Genomic DNA, 23848 nt, shown 5'->3' with positions numbered 1-23848 from the left:
CTCCAGAGCTGCAGTCACTATTCTGCTGTTACATTGTGTCTTATCCTCCAGAGCTGCATTCACTATTCTGCTCTTACTTTGTGCTTTATCTTCTAGCCACCTCCAGAGCTGCACTCACTATTCTGCTGTTACTTTGTGTCTTATCTTCTAGTCACCTCCAGAGCTGCAGTCATTATTCTGCTGTTACTTTGTGTCTTATCTTCTAGTCACCTCCAGAGCTGCAGTCGCTATTCTGCTGTTACTTTGTGCTTTATCTTCTAGTCACCTCCAGAGCTGCACTCACTATTCTGCTGTTACTTTGTGTCTTATCTTCTAGTCACCTCCAGAGCTGCAGTCTCTATTCTACTGTTACATTGTGTCTTATCCTCCAGTCACCTCCAGAGCTGCACTCACTATTCTGCTGTTACTTTGTGTCTTATCCTCCAGTCACCTCCAGAGCTGCAGTCATTATTCTGCTGTTACTTTGTGTCTTATCTTCTAGACACCTCCAGAGCTGCACTCCCTATTCTGCTGTTACTTTGTGTCTTATCCTCCAGGCACTTCCAGAGCTGCAGTCATTATTCTGCTGTTACATAATATCTTATCCTCCAGTCACCTCCAGAGCTGCGGTCACTATTCTGCTGTTACAGCAGATTTTATCCTCCAGTCACCTCCAGAGCTGCGGTCACTATTCTGCTGTTACAGCAGATTTTATCCTCCAGTCACCTCCAGAGCTGCAGTCATTATTCTGCTGTTACATAATATCTTATCCTCCAGTCACCTCCAGAGCTGCGGTCACTATTCTGCTGTTACAGCAGATTTTATCCTCCAGTCACCTCCAGATCTGCAGTCACTATTCTGCTGTTACTTTGTGTCTTATCCTCCAGGCACTTCCAGAGCTGCAGTCATTATTCTGCTGTTACATAATATCTTATCCTCCAGTCACCTCCAGAGCTGCGGTCACTATTCTGCTGTTACATCAGGTCTTATCCTCCAGTAACCTCCAGAGCTGCAGTCATTATTCTGCCGTTACTTTGTGTCTTATCCTCCAGTCACCTCCAGAGCTGCACTCACTATTCTGCTGTTACATCAGGTCTTATCCTCCAGTAACCTCCAGAGCTGCAGTCATTATTCTGCCGTTACTTTGTGTCTTATCCTCCAGTCACCTCCAGAGCTGCAGTCACTATTCTGCTGCTACATCAGGTCTTATCCTCCAGTCACCTCCAGAGCTGCAGTCACTATTCTGCCGTTACTTTGTGTCTTATCCTCCAGTCACCTCCAGAGCTGCAGTCACTATTCTGCTGCTACATCGTGTCTTATCCTTTAGTGAAATCTCTTTTTGCTGTTAGTGAATAGGAATATTCTTATTTACCTCCAGTGGCTGGAATCCCGTCTTACCCAATACTCCTCACAGCTGAGGGTTCGTCACACTGTATCCAAACAATCGTCTGTGAGATAAACTGATACATTGTAACAGAGCACCAGCGCAGCTGCGGGGCTTGTGGGGCATTATCTGCACTGCTGCATTGTGACGGACCCTCAGCGGTGGGAGACTTTAGTGCGGCTTTTGTTATTTTGGATTTTATCTTCTTTGTGATTACGACGGAGAAAAGACCGAAAATAGCAGAAAATGAGATAAAATTTTCCAGCCCCTAAATCTCCTGCCAAAAACCGCAGAATAAACAGGTCATACATCTCCAGGAGGAGGACACGTCTAATTACAGATAGGATGTGGTCACGTCAGTGCTGCAGTATGCACGCAGCTCCGGAGGAAGCGTGAGCACAGATTTAAAGGGACATTCCCATCTCAGACCTTTATGGCATATAGGGGAGCATTCACTAACATGCATCCGGAGCAGCGTTCACAGTGCTTGTACCCAATGCCCCGTCCCGAGCACGTCTCCTATCAGTGGGGTGGCGTTCCCCTTTAAGTGATGAAGCATCAGAAATACAAGTGCTGACCCCTCTGCTCTTCTGTCACAGACCACGTGAAGGTCAGACTGGTCCGAGGAGATATCTCGTCTGTGGCAGACGTCCAGGCCGCCCTCCGCGGAGCCCACCTGGTCATACACACGGCCAGCCTGGTGGACGTATGGGGTCGTGTCCCGGCCAGCAAGATCACACAGGTCAATGTGACAGGTAAGAAAAAGCACCACAAGTGGAAAACCACGACTCGCCTGACACCGATGTGACCCCTGGGATATATGGAGTTCAATGAAGAATATCCCAAGGGTGGAGATCAGAAATCCACGACGTCACCGGACTGCGGAAATCACAGCGATTAATTCAGACGACACGCCGCGGTATTATCTGCACCGAAAACCGCAGTACTCACTAACTAGAGAAAAGTGGAAACCCAACCAGCTATATAACTGCTATAATACTGCCCCCTATGTACAGGAATATAACTGCTATAATACTGCCCCCTATATACAAGAATATAACTACTATAATACTGCCCCTATGTACAGGAATATAACTGCTATAATACTGCCCCCTATGTACAGGAATATAACTGCTATAATACTGCCCCCCTATGTACAGGAATATAACTGCTATAATACTGCCCCCCTATGTACAGGAATATAACTGCTATAATACTGCCCCCCTATGTACAGGAATATAACTGCTATAATACTGCCCCCTATGTACAGGAATATAACTGCTATAATACTGCCCCCTATGTACAGGAATATAACTGCTATAATACTGCCCCCTATGTACAGGAATATAACTGCTATAATACTGCCCCCTATGTACAGGAATATAACTGCTATAATACTGCCTTTATGTACAAGAATAGAACTACTATAATACTGCTCCTATGTACAAGAATATAACTACTATAATACTGCTCCCTATGTACAAGAATATAACTACTATAATACTGCCCCTATATACAAGAATATAACTGCTATAATACTGCTCCCTATGTACAAGAATATAACTACTATAATACTGCTCCTATGTACAAGGATATAACTACTATAATACTGCCCCTATGTACAAGAATATAACTACTATAATACTGCCCCTATGTACAAGAATATAACTACTATAATACTGCCCCTATGTACAAGAATATAACTGCTATAATACTGCCCCCTATATACAAGAATATAACTACTATAATACTGCCCCTATGTACAGGAATATAACTGCTATAATACTGCCCCCTATGTACAGGAATATAACTGCTATAATACTGCCCCCCTATGTACAGGAATATAACTGCTATAATACTGCCCCCCTATGTACAGGAATATAACTGCTATAATACTGCCCCCCTATGTACAGGAATATAACTGCTATAATACTGCCCCCTATGTACAGGAATATAACTGCTATAATACTGCCCCCTATGTACAGGAATATAACTGCTATAATACTGCCCCCTATGTACAGGAATATAACTGCTATAATACTGCCCCCTATGTACAGGAATATAACTGCTATAATACTGCCTTTATGTACAAGAATAGAACTACTATAATACTGCTCCTATGTACAAGAATATAACTACTATAATACTGCTCCCTATGTACAAGAATATAACTACTATAATACTGCCCCTATATACAAGAATATAACTGCTATAATACTGCTCCCTATGTACAAGAATATAACTACTATAATACTGCCCTTATGTACAAGAATATAACTACTATAATACTGCCCCCTATGTACAAGAATATAACTACTGTAATACTGCCCCCTATATACAAGAATATAACTACTATAATACTGCCCCCTATATACAAGAATATAACTACTATAATACTGCCCCTATATACAAGAATATAACTACTATAATACTGCCCCCTATGTACAAGAATATAACTATTATAATACTGCCCCTATATACAAGAATATAACTACTACAATACTGCTCCTATGTACAAGAATATAACTACTATAATACTGCTCCCTATGTACAAGAATATAACTACTATAATACTGCCCCTATATACAAGAATATAACTACTATAATACTGCCCCCTATGTACAAGAATATAACTACTATAATACTGCCCCTATATACAAGAATATAACTACTATAATACTGCCCCCTATGTACAAGAATATAACTACTATAATACTGCCCCTATGTACAAGAATATAACTACTATAATACTGCCCCTATGTACAAGAATATAACTACTATAATACTGCTCCCTATGTACAAGAATATAACTACTATAATACTGCCCATATGTACAGGAATATAACTACTATAATACTGCCCCCTATGTACAAGAATATAACTACTATAATACTGCTCCTATGTACAGGAATATAACTACTATAATACTGCCCCCTATGTACAAGAATATAACTGCTATAATACTGCCCCTATGTACAAGAATATAAATACTATAATACTGCCCCTATGTACAAGAATATAACTACTATAATACTGCCCCTATATACAAGAATATAACTACTATAATACTGCCCCTATATACAAGAATATAACTACTATAATACTGCCCCCTATGTACAAGAATATAACTACTATAATACTGCCCCTATATACAAGAATATAACTACTATAATACTGCCCCCTATGTACAAGAATATAACTACTATAATACTGTCCCTATGTACAAGAATATAACTACTATAATACTGCCCCCTATGTACAAGAATATAACTACTATAATACTGCCCCCTATATACAAGAATATAACTACTATAATACTGCCTCTATGTACAAGAATATAACTACTATAATACTGCCCCCTATGTACAAGAATATAACTACTATAATACTGCCCCTATATACAAGAATATAACTACTATAATACTGCCTCTATGTACAAGAATATAACTACTATAATACTGCCCCCTATATACAAGAATATAACTACTATAATACTGCCTCTATGTACAAGAATATAACTACTATAATACTGCCCCCTATGTACAAGAATATATCTACTATAATACTGCCTCCTATGTACAAGAATATAACTACTATAATACTGCTCCTATGTACAAGAATATATCTACTATAATACAGCCCCTATGTACAAGAATATAACTACTATAATACTGCCCCCTATGTACAAGAATATAACTACTATAATACTGCCCCTATGTACAAGAATATAACTACTATAATACTGCCCCTATGTACAAGAATATAACTACTATAATACTGCCCCTATGTACAAGAATATAACTACTATAATACTGCCCCTATGCACAAGAATATAACTACTATAATACTGCCCCTATGTACAAGAATATAACTACTATAATACTGCCCCTATGTACAAGAATATATCTACTATAATACAGCCCCTATGTACAAGAATATAACTACTATAATACTGCTCCTATGTACAAGAATATATCTACTATAATACAGCCCCTATGTACAAGAATATAACTACTATAATACTGCTCCTATGTACAAGAATATATCTACTATAATACAGCCCCTATGTACAAGAATATAACTACTATAATACTGCCCCCTATGTACAAGAATATAACTACTATAATACTGCCCCTATGTACAAGAATATAACTACTATAATACTGCCCCTATGTACAAGAATATAACTCCTATAATACTGCCCCTATGTACAAGAATATAACTCCTATAATACTGCCCCTATATACAAGAATATAACTACTATAATACTGCTCCCTATGTACAAGAATATATCTACTATAATACTGCCTCCTATGTACAAGAATATAACTACTATAATACTGCCCCTATGTACAAGAATATAACTACTATAATACTGCCCCTATGTACAAGAATATAACTACTATAATACTGCCCCTATATACAAGAATATAACTGCTATAATACTGCTCCCTATGTACAAGAATATAACTACTATAATACTGCTCCTATGTACAAGGATATAACTACTATAATACTGCTCCTATGTACAAGAATATAACTACTATAATACTGCCCCTATGTACAAGAATATAACTACTATAATACTGCCCCTATGTACAAGAATATAACTGCTATAATACTGCCCCCTATATACAAGAATATAACTACTATAATACTGCCCCTATGTACAGGAATATAACTGCTATAATACTGCCCCCTATGTACAGGAATATAACTGCTATAATACTGCCCCCCTATGTACAGGAATATAACTGCTATAATACTGCCCCCCTATGTACAGGAATATAACTGCTATAATACTGCCCCCTATGTACAGGAATATAACTGCTATAATACTGCCCCCTATGTACAGGAATATAACTGCTATAATACTGCCCCCTATGTACAGGAATATAACTGCTATAATACTGCCCCCTATGTACAGGAATATAACTGCTATAATACTGCCCCCTATGTACAGGAATATAACTGCTATAATACTGCCCCCTATGTACAGGAATATAACTGCTATAATACTGCCTTTATGTACAAGAATAGAACTACTATAATACTGCTCCTATGTACAAGAATATAACTACTATAATACTGCTCCCTATGTACAAGAATATAACTACTATAATACTGCCCCTATATACAAGAATATAACTGCTATAATACTGCTCCCTATGTACAAGAATATAACTACTATAATACTGCCCCTATGTACAAGAATATAACTACTATAATACTGCCCCCTATGTACAAGAATATAACTACTGTAATACTGCCCCCTATATACAAGAATATAACTACTATAATACTGCCCCCTATATACAAGAATATAACTACTATAATACTGCCCCTATATACAAGAATATAACTACTATAATACTGCCCCCTATGTACAAGAATATAACTATTATAATACTGCCCCTATATACAAGAATATAACTACTACAATACTGCTCCTATGTACAAGAATATAACTACTATAATACTGCTCCCTATGTACAAGAATATAACTACTATAATACTGCCCCTATATACAAGAATATAACTACTATAATACTGCCCCCTATGTACAAGAATATAACTACTATAATACTGCCCCTATATACAAGAATATAACTACTATAATACTGCCCCCTATGTACAAGAATATAACTACTATAATACTGCCCCTATGTACAAGAATATAACTACTATAATACTGCCCCTATGTACAAGAATATAACTACTATAATACTGCTCCCTATGTACAAGAATATAACTACTATAATACTGCCCATATGTACAGGAATATAACTACTATAATACTGCCCCCTATGTACAAGAATATAACTACTATAATACTGCTCCTATGTACAGGAATATAACTACTATAATACTGCCCCCTATGTACAAGAATATAACTGCTATAATACTGCCCCTATGTACAAGAATATAAATACTATAATACTGCCCCTATGTACAAGAATATAACTACTATAATACTGCCCCTATATACAAGAATATAACTACTATAATACTGCCCCTATATACAAGAATATAACTACTATAATACTGCCCCCTATGTACAAGAATATAACTACTATAATACTGCCCCTATATACAAGAATATAACTACTATAATACTGCCCCCTATGTACAAGAATATAACTACTATAATACTGTCCCTATGTACAAGAATATAACTACTATAATACTGCCCCCTATGTACAAGAATATAACTACTATAATACTGCCCCCTATATACAAGAATATAACTACTATAATACTGCCTCTATGTACAAGAATATAACTACTATAATACTGCCCCCTATGTACAAGAATATAACTACTATAATACTGCCCCTATATACAAGAATATAACTACTATAATACTGCCTCTATGTACAAGAATATAACTACTATAATACTGCCCCCTATATACAAGAATATAACTACTATAATACTGCCTCTATGTACAAGAATATAACTACTATAATACTGCCCCCTATGTACAAGAATATATCTACTATAATACTGCCTCCTATGTACAAGAATATAACTACTATAATACTGCTCCTATGTACAAGAATATATCTACTATAATACAGCCCCTATGTACAAGAATATAACTACTATAATACTGCCCCCTATGTACAAGAATATAACTACTATAATACTGCCCCTATGTACAAGAATATAACTACTATAATACTGCCCCTATGTACAAGAATATAACTACTATAATACTGCCCCTATGTACAAGAATATAACTACTATAATACTGCCCCTATGCACAAGAATATAACTACTATAATACTGCCCCTATGTACAAGAATATAACTACTATAATACTGCCCCTATGTACAAGAATATATCTACTATAATACAGCCCCTATGTACAAGAATATAACTACTATAATACTGCTCCTATGTACAAGAATATATCTACTATAATACAGCCCCTATGTACAAGAATATAACTACTATAATACTGCTCCTATGTACAAGAATATATCTACTATAATACAGCCCCTATGTACAAGAATATAACTACTATAATACTGCCCCCTATGTACAAGAATATAACTACTATAATACTGCCCCTATGTACAAGAATATAACTACTATAATACTGCCCCTATGTACAAGAATATAACTCCTATAATACTGCCCCTATGTACAAGAATATAACTCCTATAATACTGCCCCTATATACAAGAATATAACTACTATAATACTGCTCCCTATGTACAAGAATATATCTACTATAATACTGCCTCCTATGTACAAGAATATAACTACTATAATACTGCCCCTATGTACAAGAATATAACTCCTATAATACTGCCCCTATATACAAGAATATAACTACTATAATACTGCCCCTATGCACAAGAATATATCTACTATAATACTGCCTCCTATGTACAAGAATATAACTACTATAATACTGCTCCTATGTACAAGAATATATCTACTATAATACAGCCCCTATGTACAAGAATATAACTACTATAATACTGCCCCCTATGTACAAGAATATAACTACTATAATACTGCCCCTATGTACAAGAATATAACTACTATAATACTGCCCCTATGTACAAGAATATAACTCCTATAATACTGCCCCTATATACAAGAATATAACTACTATAATACTGCTCCCTATGTACAAGAATATAACTACTATAATACTGCCCCCTATGTACAAGAATATAACTACTATAATACTGCCCCCTATGTACAAGAATATAACTACTATAATACTGCCTCCTATGTACAAGAATATAACTACTATAATACTGCCCCCTATGTACAAGAATATAACTACTATAATACTGCCTCCTATGTACAAGAATATAACTACTATAATACTGCCCCTATGTACAAGAATATTACTACTATAAAACTGCCCCTATAGGAAAGAATATATCTACTATAATACTGCCTCTATGTACAAGAATATAACTACTATAATACTGCTCCTATGTACAAGAATATAACTACTATAATACTGCCTCCTATGTACAAGAATATAACTACTATAATACTGCCCCTATGTACAAGAATATAACTACTATAATACTGCCCCCTATATACAAGAATATATCTACTATAATACTGCTCCCTATGTACAAGAATATAACTACTATAATACTGCCTCCTATGTACAAGAATATTACTACTATAAAACTGCCCCTATAGGAAAGAATATATCTACTATATCACTGCTGTGGATGATGGTGCCATCCTCTGACTTTCGGGGGATATCACTCTTGTGCCGCTTTTTCCAGGATCGGTGTACGCTGCGGATTATTATACGCACATGTTGTAGATGACTGTTTTTCAGCCTCCGGAGCTGACATCCGTCCCGTTGTGAAGCCTCCATATAGTGATCAGGGCACAGACATGTAGTGTAGACTCCTCTCGTCATCCCATAGTATCATCTTACCTGAAAATGCAGATGAATATGTTGCAGTTCCAGCAATGGCCACCAGGTTACGATACTGAGCTGACATGAGTTGTATGGTGCAGGACTGTAGAGCAGGATGGCAGCTGCGGTACCCCAAATCCTCGGCCGTCTCCCCCCCTTGGCTGTCTCCCCCCCTTGGCCGTCTTCCCCCATCGGCCGTCTCCGCTCCTCGGTCGTCTCCCCCCTCGGCCATCCCCACCCCTCGGCCATCTCCCCCCTCAGCCGTCTCCCCACTCGGCCGTCTTCCCCCCTCGGCTGTCTCCCCTCCTCGGCCATCTCCACCCCTCGGCTGTTCCCCCTCCTCAGCTGTCTCCCCCCTCGACCGTTTCCCCCCTCGGCCGTCTCTCCTCCTCGGTCGTCTCCCCCCTCGGCCGTCTCTCCTCCTCGGTCGTCTCCCCCCTCGGCCATCCCCCCCCTTGGCTGTCTCCACCCCCCTGCCGTCTACCCCCCCTTGACCGTCTCCCCCTCTCGGCTGTCTCCCCCCCTCGGTCATCTCCCCACCTCGGTCGTCTCCCCTTCTCTGCCGTCTCCCCCCTCAGCCGTCTTCCCCCCTCGGCCATCTCCCCTTCTCGGCCATCTCCCCCCCTTGGCTGTCTCCCTCCTCGGCCGTTTCCCCCCTCGGCCGTCCCCCCTCCCTGGTCGTCTCCCCCCTAGGCCATCCCCCCACCCCCTCAGCTGTCTCCACCCCCTCAGTCGTCTCCCCCCTCGACCGTCTCCCCCTCCCAGCTCGGTCGTCTCCCCCCTCGGCTGTCTCCCCCCTCTTCCGTCTCCCCCCTCAGCTGTCTCCCCTCCTCTGCCGTCTCCCCCCTCGGTCATCTCCCTCCTCGGCCGTCTCCCCCCTTGTCTGTCTCCCCTCCTCGGTCGTCTCCCCCCTTGGCCATCCCCCCTCTTCCTCGGCTGTCTCCACCACTCTGCCGTCTACCCCCCTCGGTCGTCTCCCCCCTCGACCGTCTCCCCCACTCGGCTGTCTCCCACCCTCAGTAATGTCCCCCCTCGGTCGTCTCCCCCTCTGTCGTCTCCCCCCTCTGCCGTCTCCCCCCTCGGCCATCTCCCCCTCGCCCGTCTCCCCCCTCGGTTGTCTCCCCTCCTCGGCCGTCTCCCCCTCGGCTGTCTCCGCCCCTATGCCGTCTCCCCCCTCGGCCGTCTCCCCCCTCGGCCGTCTCCCCTCTCGGCCGTCTCCCCCTCGGCTGTCTCCGCCCCTATGCCGTCTCCCTCCTCGGCCGTCTGACCCCTCTGCCGTCTCCCCCCTCGGCCGTCTCTCTGCTCGGCCATCTTCCCCCTTCGGCCGTCTCCCCTCTCGGCAGTCTCCCCCCCCCTTGGTCGTCTCCCCCCCTCGGCCGTCTCCCCCCTCGGCTGTCTCCCCCCTCGGCCGTCTCCCCCCTCGGCCGTCTCCCCTCTCGGCCGTCCCCCCCTCGGCTGTCTCCGCCCCTCTGCCGTCTACCTCCTCGGCCGTCTGACCCCTCTGCCGTCTCCCCCCTCTGCCGTCTGACCCCTCTGCCATCTCCCCCCTCGGCCGTCTCCCCCGTCGGCCGTCTCCCTGTTCGGCCATCTCCCCCCTTCGGCCGTCTCCCCTCTCGGCAGTCTCCCCCCCTTGGTCGTCTCCCCCCCTCGGCCGTCTCCCCCCTCGGCCGTCTCCCCCCTCGGCCATCTCCCCTGTGTGACACTTCTGTAGATGGGAATGGTTGGCGTCTCGGTGACAGATGATCACTCCTGTGTCCGCAGGGACGGAGAACGTGCTGCGAGCCTGCGAGGAGGAAGGGATCCAGTACCTGCTCTACACCAGCAGCATGGAGGTCGTGGGGCCCAATCTACACAAAGATCCATTCTATAGGTAATGTGTATGCAATCTATTGTTCCCTGTTATCAGCTGCCTCACATGACCTTACTGTTTTGGGGGGTTTCAACGTTGCTCTCTCTGCTCCGCCTGTTGCAGGGGTAATGAAGACACGGAATATACCGTATACCACAACCAGCCGTACCCGCTGAGCAAGTCCAAAGCCGAGAAGCTGGTGCTGGAGGCCAATGGGAGGAAGGTAATACCCCGAGCGGCCCCTAGGGGTCAGCACTGTATGGGTCAGCTTATGATGTCATGGCGCAGTGATCGCTAACCTGTGACACGCGTGTCAGGGGTCACACGCCGAGCCATTTTTGCTGTCACGCGTGGCAGGTGCAGGCGGACGGACCCGGATCTATAAGACAAGCCGCGGCCATCGGTGATTCCACCAGAACTGCATATGTGGCCCCAAACTGTGCCGAAATGACCGAGGGGGGCCACACATACAGCTCCAGTGGAGTCACCGGCGGCCGCGGCTTGTCTTATAGATCGGGATGCGCCCTCCGCTAATTTGTGTTCTGCACCTTTAATCAGGGTCCTGAGTGAGGCGTGCTTACCTACCACGCTGTACGTAACACGCCTCCCTCTAACTCAGGGGTATCAAACAGGCGGCCCCTCAGGCAGGTCCCTGCGGCCCACAGTCACCCTCACGATCGCGGCCCTATGCCGGAGACTGCAGCCATCAGCGCTTTACTTCAGATGATCAATTTCCACCACCACACACATGAACTCTCTGCACAGCTTTGCCAATGGCAGCCGCTGACCAATCAGAGGCCAGCAGGTGACGTCGGTGTATGACGTCACCTGCTGGCCTCTGATTGGTTGGCAGCTGCCGTTGGTGAAGCTCTGCAGAGAGTTCCTGTGTGCGGCGGCGGAAATTGATAATCTGAAGTCAAGCGCAGATGGCTGTGGCCCCCGACATAGGGCTGCGATCGTCAGGTGGCCTGTGGGCCGCAAAAAGCAGGAAAGAGGACACCGAGGGAAAGGAAGACAGCTGAGAGCAATCTTTTTTATGTATTTATGTGAAAATGTGGCATAAATAGGGGACATTACTATAGGATGGGGCGTTGCTAGAAGAAGGGTACAAGGATGGGCACAAGAATGGGCACATTACTACAAGGGTGACAAGCATGGGGCACATTAATACAGAGGACAAGGATGTGGTTCATTACTACAGGGAAGAAGGATGGGGCACATTACTACAGGGGATAAGGATGGGGTACATTACTACAGAGGACAAGGATGGACACATTACTACAGGGGAAAAGGATGGGGTACATTACTACAGAGGACATGGATGGGGCACATTACTACAGGGGACAAGGATGGGCACATTACTACAGGGGACAAGGATGGGGCACATTACTACAGGGGACAAGGATGGGGCACATTACTACAGGGGACAAGGATTGGGCACATTACTACAGGGGACAAGGATGGGGCACATTACTACAGGAGATAAGGATGGGGCACATTACTACAGAGGACAAGGATGGACACATTACTACAGGGGACAAGGATGGGCATATTACTACAGAGAACAAGGACGGGGCACATTACTACAGGGGGCAAGGATAGGCATATTACTACAGAGAACAAGGACGGGGCACATTACTACAGGGGACAAGGATGGGCACATTACTACAGGGGACAAGGATGGGCACATTACTACAGGGGACAAGGATGGGCACATTACTACAGGGGGCAAGGATGGGCACATTACTACAGGGGACAAGGATGGGCACATTACTACAGGGGACAAGGATGGGCACATTACTACAGAGGACAAGGATGGGGCACATTACTACAGGGGACAAGGATGGGCACATTACTACAGGAGACAAGGATGGGCACATTACTACAGGAGACAAGGATGGGCACATTACTACAGGATGGGCACAAGGATGGGCATATTACTACAGGAGACAAGGATGGGCACATTACTACAGAGGACAAGGATGGGCACATTACTACAGGAGACAAGGATGGGCACATTACTACAGGAGACAAGGATGGGCACATTACTACAGGATGGGCACATTACTACAGAGGACAAGGATGGGCACATTACTACAGGAGACAAGGATGGGCACATTAGTACAGGAGACAAGGATGGGCACATTACTACAGGAGACAAGGATGGGCACATTAGTACAGGAGACAAGGATGGGCACATTAGTACAGGAGACAAGGATGGGCACATTAGTACAGGAGACAAGGATGGGCACATTACTACAGGATGGGCACATTACTACAGGAGACAAGGATGGGCACATTAGTACAGGAGACAAGGATGGGCACATTACTACAGGAGACAAGGATGGGCACATTACTACAGGAGACAAGGATGGGCACATTACTACAGAGGACAAGGATGGGCACATTACTACAGGAGACAAGGATGGGCACATTACTACAGGAGACAAGGATGGGCACAATACTACAGGATGGGCACATTACTACAGGATGGGCACATTACTACAGGATGGGCACATTACTACAGGATGGGCACATTAGTACAGGAGACAAGGATGGGCGCATTACTACAGGATGGGCACATTACTACAGGATGGGCACATTAGTACAGGAGACAAGGATGGGCGCATTACTACAGGATGGGCACATTACTACAGGAGACAAGGATGGGCACATTACTACAGGAGACAAGGATGGGCACATTACTACAGGAGACAAGGATGGGCGCATTACTACAGGGGACAAGGATGGGCACATTACTACAGGATGGGCACATTACTACAGGATGGGCACATTAGTACAGGATGGGCACATTACTACAGGATGGGCACATTACTACAGGATGGGCACATTAGTACAGGATGGGCACATTACTACAGGATGGGCACATTACTACAGGATGGGCACATTACTACAGGAGACAAGGATGGGCACATTACTACAGGATGGGCACATTACTACAGGATGGGCACATTACTACAGGATGGGCACATTACTACAGGATGGGCACATTACTACAGGAGACAAGGATGGGCACATTACTACAGGAGACAAGGATGGGCACATTACTACAGGATGGGCACATTACTACAGGATGGGCACATTAGTACAGGATGGGCACATTACTACAGGATGGGCACATTACTACAGGATGGGCACATTACTACAGGATGGGCACATTAGTACAGGATGGGCACATTACTACAGGATGGGCACATTACTACAGGATGGGCACATTAGTACAGGAGACAAGGATGGGCGCATTACTACAGGATGGGCACATTACTACAGGAGACAAGGATGGGCACATTACTACAGGAGACAAGGATGGGCACATTACTACAGGAGACAAGGATGGGCACATTACTACAGGATGGGCACATTAGTACAGGAGACAAGGATGGGCACATTAGTACAGGATGGGCACATTAGTACAGGAGACAAGGATGGGCACATTAGTACAGGAGACAAGGATGGGCACATTACTACAGGAGACAAGGATGGGCACATTACTACAGGAGACAAGGATGGGCACATTACTACAGGAGACAAGGATGGGCACATTACTACAGGAGACAAGGATGGGCACATTACTACAGGAGACAAGGATGGGCACATTACTACAGGGGACAAGGATGGGCACATTACTACAGGAGACAAGGATGGGCACATTACTACAGGATGGGCACATTACTACAGGAGACAAGGATGGGCACATTACTACAGGGGACAAGGATGGGCACATTACTACAGGAGACAAGGATGGGCACATTACTACAGGAGACAAGGATGGGCACATTACTACAGGAGACAAGGATGGGCACATTACTACAGGAGACAAGGATGGGCGCATTACTACAGAGGACAAGGATGGGCACATTACTACAGGAGACAAGGATGGGCACATTACTACAGGAGACAAGGATGGGCACATTACTACAGGGGACAAGGATGGGCACATTACTACAGGAGACAAGGATGGGCACATTACTACAGGATGGGCACATTACTACAGGAGACAAGGATGGGCACATTACTACAGGGGACAAGGATGGGCACATTACTACAGGAGACAAGGATGGGCACATTACTACAGGAGACAAGGATGGGCACATTACTACAGGAGACAAGGATGGGCACATTACTACAGGAGACAAGGATGGGCGCATTACTACAGAGGACAAGGATGGGCACATTACTACAGGAGACAAGGATGGGCACATTAGTACAGGAGACAAGGATGGGCACATTACTACAGGAGACAAGGATGGGCACATTACTACAGGAGACAAGGATGGACACATTACTACAGGAGACAAGGATGGGCGCATTACTACAGAGGACAAGGATGGGCACATTACTACAGGAGACAAGGATGGGCACATTACTACAGGGGACAAGGATGGGCACATTACTACAGGAGACAAGGATGGGCACATTACTACAGGATGGGCACATTAGTACAGGAGACAAGGATGGGCACATTACTACAGAGGACAAGGATGGGCACATTACTACAGGAGACAAGGATGGGCACATTAGTACAGAGGACAAGGATGGGCCACAAGGAGAGGAAAGGAGATAATCATTATCTTGTCTCCCCCTCCTCCCAGCAGTCATTATTGGATAACTTTTTGTTATTAGAGCTACAAATATCACAGAATTATCGATTTTTCGAGAAGTGACACACCACACGAGTTATGCTCATATTTTTTTTTACGAATTTAGACACACCAAGCTGAAAAGCTTTGTCCATCACTGTCATGGCGGGTGGATAACTCACATTGTGCTCACAGGTAAAAGGCGGGCAGATCCTCTACACCTGCGCGCTGCGGCCCACCGGGATCTACGGCGAGGGCCACGAGCTCATGAGGCAGTTTTATAAGCAGGGGCTGAAGAAGGGCCGGCGGGTGTTCAGAGCCATTCCTGCATCCACAGAACATGGCCGTGTTTATGTCGGTAAGTACATCCCATCCGGAGCTGCATTCATAATTCTGCCTCTGCTGTAGGATGTTACCAGCTGTCATAATGCTGTTCTCCGGCAGGTAACGTGGCCTGGATGCATCTCGTCGCTGCCCGGCAGCTGCAGGACCGCCCGTCCACCCTGGGGGGGCAGGTGTACTTCTGCTACGACCAATCTCCGTACAAAAGCTACGAGGACTTCAACATGGAGTTCCTGTCGTCCTGCGGGTTCCGGATGGTCGGCTCTCGCCCGCTGGTGCCTTATTTCCTCCTCTACTTGTTAGCGCTGCTGAATTCTGTCCTTCAATGGCTTCTCCACCCGTTCTGCACCTACGCCCCGATACTCAACCCGTACACCCTGGCGGTGGCCAGCACCACCTTCACCGTGCAGACCGACAAGGCCGAGAGACACTTTGGGTACAAGCCGCTGTTTAGCTGGGAGGAGAGCAGGCGGCGGACGGTGGCCTGGGTGAGGAGCTTCGAGGAGGGGGAAAAGAGCCGCTGACCCCCACACCAGTGGGGGCATCGGGCACTATACAGTACAAATAACAGGGGACCGGTCACTATACTGTACAGATAACGGGGGACCGGTCACTATACTGTACAGATAACGGGGCACCGGTCACTATACTGTACAGATAACGGGGCACCGGTCACTATACTGTACAGATAACGGGGGACCGGTCACTATACAGTACAAATAACGGGGGACCGGTCACTATACAGTACAGATAACGGGGCACCGGTCACTATACTGTACAGATAACGGGGCACCGGTCACTATACTGTACAGATAACGGGGGACCGGTCACTATACAGTACAGATAACGGGGGACCGGTCACTATACAGTACAGATAACGGGGGACCGGTCACTATACAGTACAGATAACGGGGGAACGGTCACTATACAGTACAGATAACGGGGGACCGGTAACTATACCGTACAAATAACGGGGGACCGGTCACTATACAGTACAGATAACGGGGGACCGGGCACTATACAGTACAGATAACGGGGGGACCGGTCACTATACAGTACAAATAACGGGGGACCGGTCACTATACTGTACAGATAACGGGGCACCGGTCACTATACTGTACAGATAACGGGGGACCGGTCACTATACAGTACAAATAACGGGGGACCGGTCACTATACAGTACAGATAACGGGGCACCGGTCACTATACTGTACAGATAACGGGGCACCGGTCACTATACTGTACAGATAACGGGGGACCGGTCACTATACAGTACAGATAACGGGGGACCGGTCACTATACAGTACAGATAACGGGGGACCGGTCACTATACAGTACAGATAACGGGGGAACGGTCACTATACAGTACAGATAACGGGGGACCGGTAACTATACCGTACAAATAACGGGGGACCGGTCACTATACAGTACAGATAACGGGGGACCGGGCACTATACAGTACAGATAACGGGGCACCGGTCACTACACAGTACAGATAACGGGGGACCGGGCACTATACAGTACAGATAACGGGGGACCGGTCACTATACAGTACAGATAACGGGGCACCGGTCACTATACAGTACAGATAACGGGGGACCGGGCACTATACAGTACAGATAATGGGGGACTGGTCACTATACAGTACAGATAATGGGGGACCGGTCACTATACAGTACAGATAATGGGGGACTGGTCACTATACAGTACAGATAATGGGGGACTGGTCACTATACAGTACAGATAATGGGGGACCGGGCACTATACAGTACAGATAATGGGGGACCGGGCACTATACAGTACAGATAATGGGGGACCGGGCACTATACAGTCAGATAACGGGGGACTGGTCACTACACAGTACAAATAACGGGGGACCGGTCACTGCACAGTACAAATAACGGGGGACCGGTCACTATACAGTCAAATAATGGGGGACCGGTCACTATACAATTCAGATAATGGGGGACCGGTCACTATACAGTACAGATAATGGGGGACCGGGCACTATACAGTACAGATAATGGGGGACCGGGCACTATACAGTACAGATAGCGGGGGACCGGTCACTACACAGTCAAATAATGGGGGACCGGTCACTATACAGTCAAATAATGGGGGACCGGTCACTATACAATTCAGATAATGGGGGACCGGTCACTATACAGTACAGATAATGGGGGACCGGGCACTATACAGTACAGATAATGGGGGACCGGGCACTATACAGTACAGATAGCGGGGGACTGGTCACTATACAGTACAGATAGCGGGGGACTGGTCACTATACAGTACAGATAACAGGGGACTGGTCACTATACAGTACAGATAACAGGGGACTGGTCACTATACAGTACAGATAGCGGGGGACTGGTCATTATACAGTACAGATAATGGGGGACCGGTCATTATACAGTACAGATAATGGGGGACCGGTCATTATACAGTACAGATAATGGGGGACTGGTCACTATACAGTACAGATAGCGGGGGACTGGTCACTATACAGTACAGATAGCGGGGGACTGGTCACTATACAGTACAGATAGCGGGGGACTGGTCACTATACAGTACAGATAGCGGGGGACTGGTCACTATACAGTACAGATAGCGGGGGACTGGTCACTATACAGTACAGATAGCGGGGGACTGGTCACTATACAGTACAGATAGCGGGGGACTGGTCACTATACAGTACAGATAACAGGGGACTGGTCATTATACAGTACAGATAATGGGGGACCGGTCATTATACAGTACAGATAATGGGGGACCGGTCATTATACAGTACAGATAACAGGGGACTGGTCACTATACAGTACAGATAATGGGGGACCGGTCACTATACAGTACAGATAACGGGGACCGGTCACTATACAGTACAGATAACGGGGGACCGGTCACTATACAGTACAGATAACGGGGGACCGGTCACTATAGCCTGTACGTTGCAGTACCACTCACAGTCTCTAGGTGGCGTTCTTTCTTATATGATTTTTTTTGCTCACAGCTTCACCTACAGGCTGGGACTGGTACTGCAGGGGCTGAATCAGAAGTATCCAATGTTCTCTTATAATAGTAATATAATAGAGGAGCCATCCTCCTCCTCCTCCTCCGCAGCTCAGTGAATGTGAATGGCGGCCTATATACAGGTGTACATGTACCTACACATTCTATATATCCTGCCATTCTAACCAGCGGAGAACATTTCATTTATGGGGCACAAGAAACTTATTGAGACGGCAGAGCCCATCCTACATATACTCCTATATGTAACCAAAGTATATACCGATGGGTATAATAGAGGAACACACCCTGCCAGGAGAGGGGGCCGCAGTGATAGGACCCCCTCTAATAACCACATATTCACTAACAGGAGGGAATAACCTGGAACTGGATATAGGCTGGATAAAAAAATACCAAAATATGTGACATGTTGGACCAAGCAGAACGAAAGGGGTTAAAATGAGCTGTGGGAACCTCCTAAAAGAAGGGATTGGAAAAGTGAAAAGGTCGCATGAAAGTGTGTTTATCACGGTTCTAAGGATAATATCCTGTCTGCAGCCACCACTAGGGGGAGCTCCCTGTATACAGAGATACATGATAAGATCCTGTCTGCAGCCACCACTAGGGGGAGCTCCCTGTATACAGAGATACATGATAAGATCCTGTCTGCAGTCACCACTAGGGGGAGCTCCCTGTATACAGAGATACATGATAAGATCCTGTCTGCAGCCACCACTAGAGGGAGCTCCCTGTATACAGAGATACATGATAAGATCCTGTCTGCAGTCATCACTAGGGGGAGCTCCCTGTATACAGAGATACATGATAAGATCCTGTCTGCCGCCTCCACTAGGGGGAGCTCCCTGTATACAGAGATACATGATAAGATCCTGTCTGCAGCCACCACTAGGGGGAGCTCCCTGTATACAGAGATACATGATAAGATCCTGTCTGCAGTCACCACTAGGGGGAGCTCCCTGTATACAGAGATACATGATAAGATCCTGTCTGCAGCCACCACTAGAGGGAGCTCCCTGTATACAGAGATACATGATAAGATCCTGTCTGCAGTCACCACTAGGGGGAGCTCCCTGTATACAGAGATACATGATAAGATCCTGTCTGCCGCCTCCACTAGGGGGAGCTCCCTGTATACAGAGATACATGATAAGATCCTGTCTGCCGCCTCCACTAGGGGGAGCTCCCTGTATACAGAGATACATGATAAGATCCTGTCTGCAGTCACCACTAGGGGGAGCTCCCTGTATACAGAGATACATGATAAGATCCTGTCTGCAGCCACCACTAGAGGGAGCTCCCTGTATACAGAGATACATGATAAGATCCTGTCTGCAGTCACCACTAGGGGGAGCTCCCTGTATACAGAGATACATGATAAGATCCTGTCTGCCGCCTCCACTAGGGGGAGCTCCCTGTATACAGAGATACATGATAAGATCCTGTCTGCAGCCACCACTAGGGGAGCTCCCTGTATACAGAGATACATGATAAGATCCTGTCTGCAGCCACCACTAGGGGGAGCTCCCTGTATACAGAGATACATGATAAGATCCTGTCTGCAGCCACCACTAAGGGGAGATCCCTATATACAGAGATACATGATAAGATTCTGTCTGCAGCCACCACTAGGGGGAGCTCCCTGTATACAGAGATACATGATAAGATCCTGTCTGCAGTCACCACTAGGGGGAGCTCCCTGTATACAGAGATACATGATAAGATCCTGTCTGCAGCCACCACTAGGGGGAGCTCCCTGTATACAGAGATACATGATAAGATCCTTTCTGCCGCCTCCACTATGGGGAGCTCCCTGTATACAGAGATACATGATAAGATCCTGTCTGCAGCCACCACTAGGGGGAGCTCCCTGTATACAGAGATACATGATAAGATCCTGTCTGCAGCCATCACTAGGGGGAGCTCCCTCTATACAGAGATACATGATAAGATCCTGTCTGCAGTCACCACTAGGGGGAGCTCCCTGTATACAGAGATACATGATAAGATCCTGTCTGCAGCCACCACTAAGGGGAGCTCCCTGTATACAGAGATACATGATAATATCCTGTCTGCAGTCACCACTAGGAGGAGCTCCCTGTATACAGAGATACATAAGATCCTGTCTGCAGCCACCACTAGGGGGAGCTCCCTCTATACAGAGATACCCGATAAGATCCTGTCTGCAGTCACCACTAAGGGGAGCTCCCTGTATACAGAGATACATGATAATATCCTGTCTGCAGTCACCACTAGGAGGAGCTCCCTGTATACAGAGATACATGATAAGATCCTGTCTGCAGCCACCACTAGGGGGAGCTCCCTGTATACAGAGATACATGATAAGATCCTGTCTGCAGCCACCACTAGGGGGAGCTCCCTGTATACAGAGATACATGATAATATCATGGCTGCAGTCACCACTAGAGGGAGCTCCCTGCATACAGAGATACATGATGAGATCCTGTCTGCAGTCACCACTAGGGGGAGCTCCCTGTATACAGAGATACATAAGATCCTGTCTGCAGTCACCACTAGAGGAAGCTCCCTGTATACAGAGATACATAAGATCCTGTCTGCAGCCACCACTAGGGGGAGCTCCCTGTATACAGAGATACATGATAAGATCCTGTCTGCAGCCACCACTAGGGGGAGCTCCCTGTATACAGAGATACATGATAAGATCCTGTCTGCCGCCTCCACTAGGGGGAGCTCCCTGTATACAGAGATACATGATAAGATCCTGTCTGCCGCCTCCACTAGGGGGAGCTCCCTGTATACAGAGATACATGATAAGATCCTGTCTGCAGCCACCACTAGGGGGAGCTCCCTGTATACAGAGATACATGATAAGATCCTGTCTGCAGCCACCACTAGGGGGAGCTCCCTGTATACAGAGATACATGATAAGGTCCTGTCTGCAGTCACCACTAGGGGGAGCTCCCTGTATACAGAGATACATGATAAGATCCTGTCTGCAGCCACCACTAGGGGGAGCTCCCTGAATACAGAGATACATGATAAGATCCTGTCTGCAGCCACCACTAGGGGGAGCTCCCTGTATACAGAGATACATGATAAGATCCTGTCTGCAGCCACCACTAGGGGGAGCTCCCTGTATACAGAGATACATGATAAGATCCTGTCTGCAGTCACCACTAGGGGGAGCTCCCTGTATACAGAGATACATGATAAGATCCTGTCTGCAGCCACCACTAGGGGGAGCTCCCTGTATACAGAGATACATGATAAGATCCTGTCTGCATCCATCACTAGGGGGAGCTCCCTGTATACAGAGATACATGATAAGATCCTGTTTGCAGCCACCACTAGGGGGAGCTCCCTGTATACAGAGATACATGATAAGATCCTGTCTGCAGCCACCACTAGGGGGCGCTCCCTGTATACAGAGATACATGATAAGATCCTGTCTGCAGCCACCACTAGGGGGAGCTCCCTGTATACAGAGATACATGATAAGATCCTGTCTGCAGCCACCACTAGGGGGAGCTCCCTGTATACAGAGATACATGATAAGATCCTGTCTGCAGCCACCACTAGGGGGAGCTCCCTGTATACAGAGATACATGATAAGATCCTGTCTGCAGCCACCACTAGGGGGCGCTCCCTGTATACAGAGATACATGATAAGATCCTGTCTGCAGCCACCACTAGGGGGAGCTCCCTGTATACAGAGATACATGATAAGATCCTGTCTGCAGCCACCACTAGGGGGCGCTCCCTGTATACAGAGATACATGATAAGATTCTGTCTGCAGTCACCACTAAGGGGAGCTCCCTGTATACAGAGATACATGATAGGATCCTGTCTGCAGCCACCACTAGGGGGCGCTCCCTGTATACAGAGATACATGATAAGATCCTGTCTGCAGCCACCACTAGGGGGAGCTCCCTGTATACAGAGATACATGATAAGATCCTGTCTGCAGCCACCACTACAGGGAGCTCCCTGTATACAGAGATACATGATAAGATCCTGTCTGCAGCCACCACTAGGGGGAGCTCCCTGTATACAGAGATACATGATAAGATCCTGTCTGCAGCCACCACTAGGGGGAGCTCCCTGTATACAGAGATACATGATAAGATCCTGTCTGCAGCCACCACTAGGGGGAGCTCCCTGTATACAGAGATACATGATAAGATCCTGTCTGCAGCCACCACTAGGGGGAGCTCCCTGTATACAGAGATACATGATAAGATCCTGTCTGCGGCCACCACTAGGGGGAGCTCCCTGT

The 23848-nt window shown here is 46.0% G+C and overlaps 1 protein-coding gene across 1 annotated transcript in view; it reads left to right on the top strand.

Annotated features, from left to right (window-relative positions):
• The window catches only part of HSD3B7 (hydroxy-delta-5-steroid dehydrogenase, 3 beta- and steroid delta-isomerase 7), a 46276-nt gene extending 24810 nt beyond the window's left edge, over positions 1-21466 (top strand). Inside the window, exons 3-7 of the mRNA XM_075318635.1 lie at positions 1963-2118; positions 11535-11643; positions 11746-11845; positions 16419-16581; positions 16668-21466. Of these exons, the coding sequence (XP_075174750.1) occupies positions 1963-2118; positions 11535-11643; positions 11746-11845; positions 16419-16581; positions 16668-17089 (950 nt within the window). The 3' untranslated portion in view covers positions 17090-21466. The remainder of the gene's footprint in view (positions 1-1962; positions 2119-11534; positions 11644-11745; positions 11846-16418; positions 16582-16667) is intronic.
• The last annotated feature ends 2382 nt before the right edge of the window (positions 21467-23848 follow it).

Source organism: Anomaloglossus baeobatrachus, chromosome 7 (assembly GCF_048569485.1).
Source record: "Anomaloglossus baeobatrachus isolate aAnoBae1 chromosome 7, aAnoBae1.hap1, whole genome shotgun sequence".
In the NCBI taxonomy this organism is placed as follows: domain Eukaryota; kingdom Metazoa; phylum Chordata; class Amphibia; order Anura; family Aromobatidae; genus Anomaloglossus; species Anomaloglossus baeobatrachus.
This window is presented reverse-complemented; position numbering and strand designations above follow the sequence as displayed.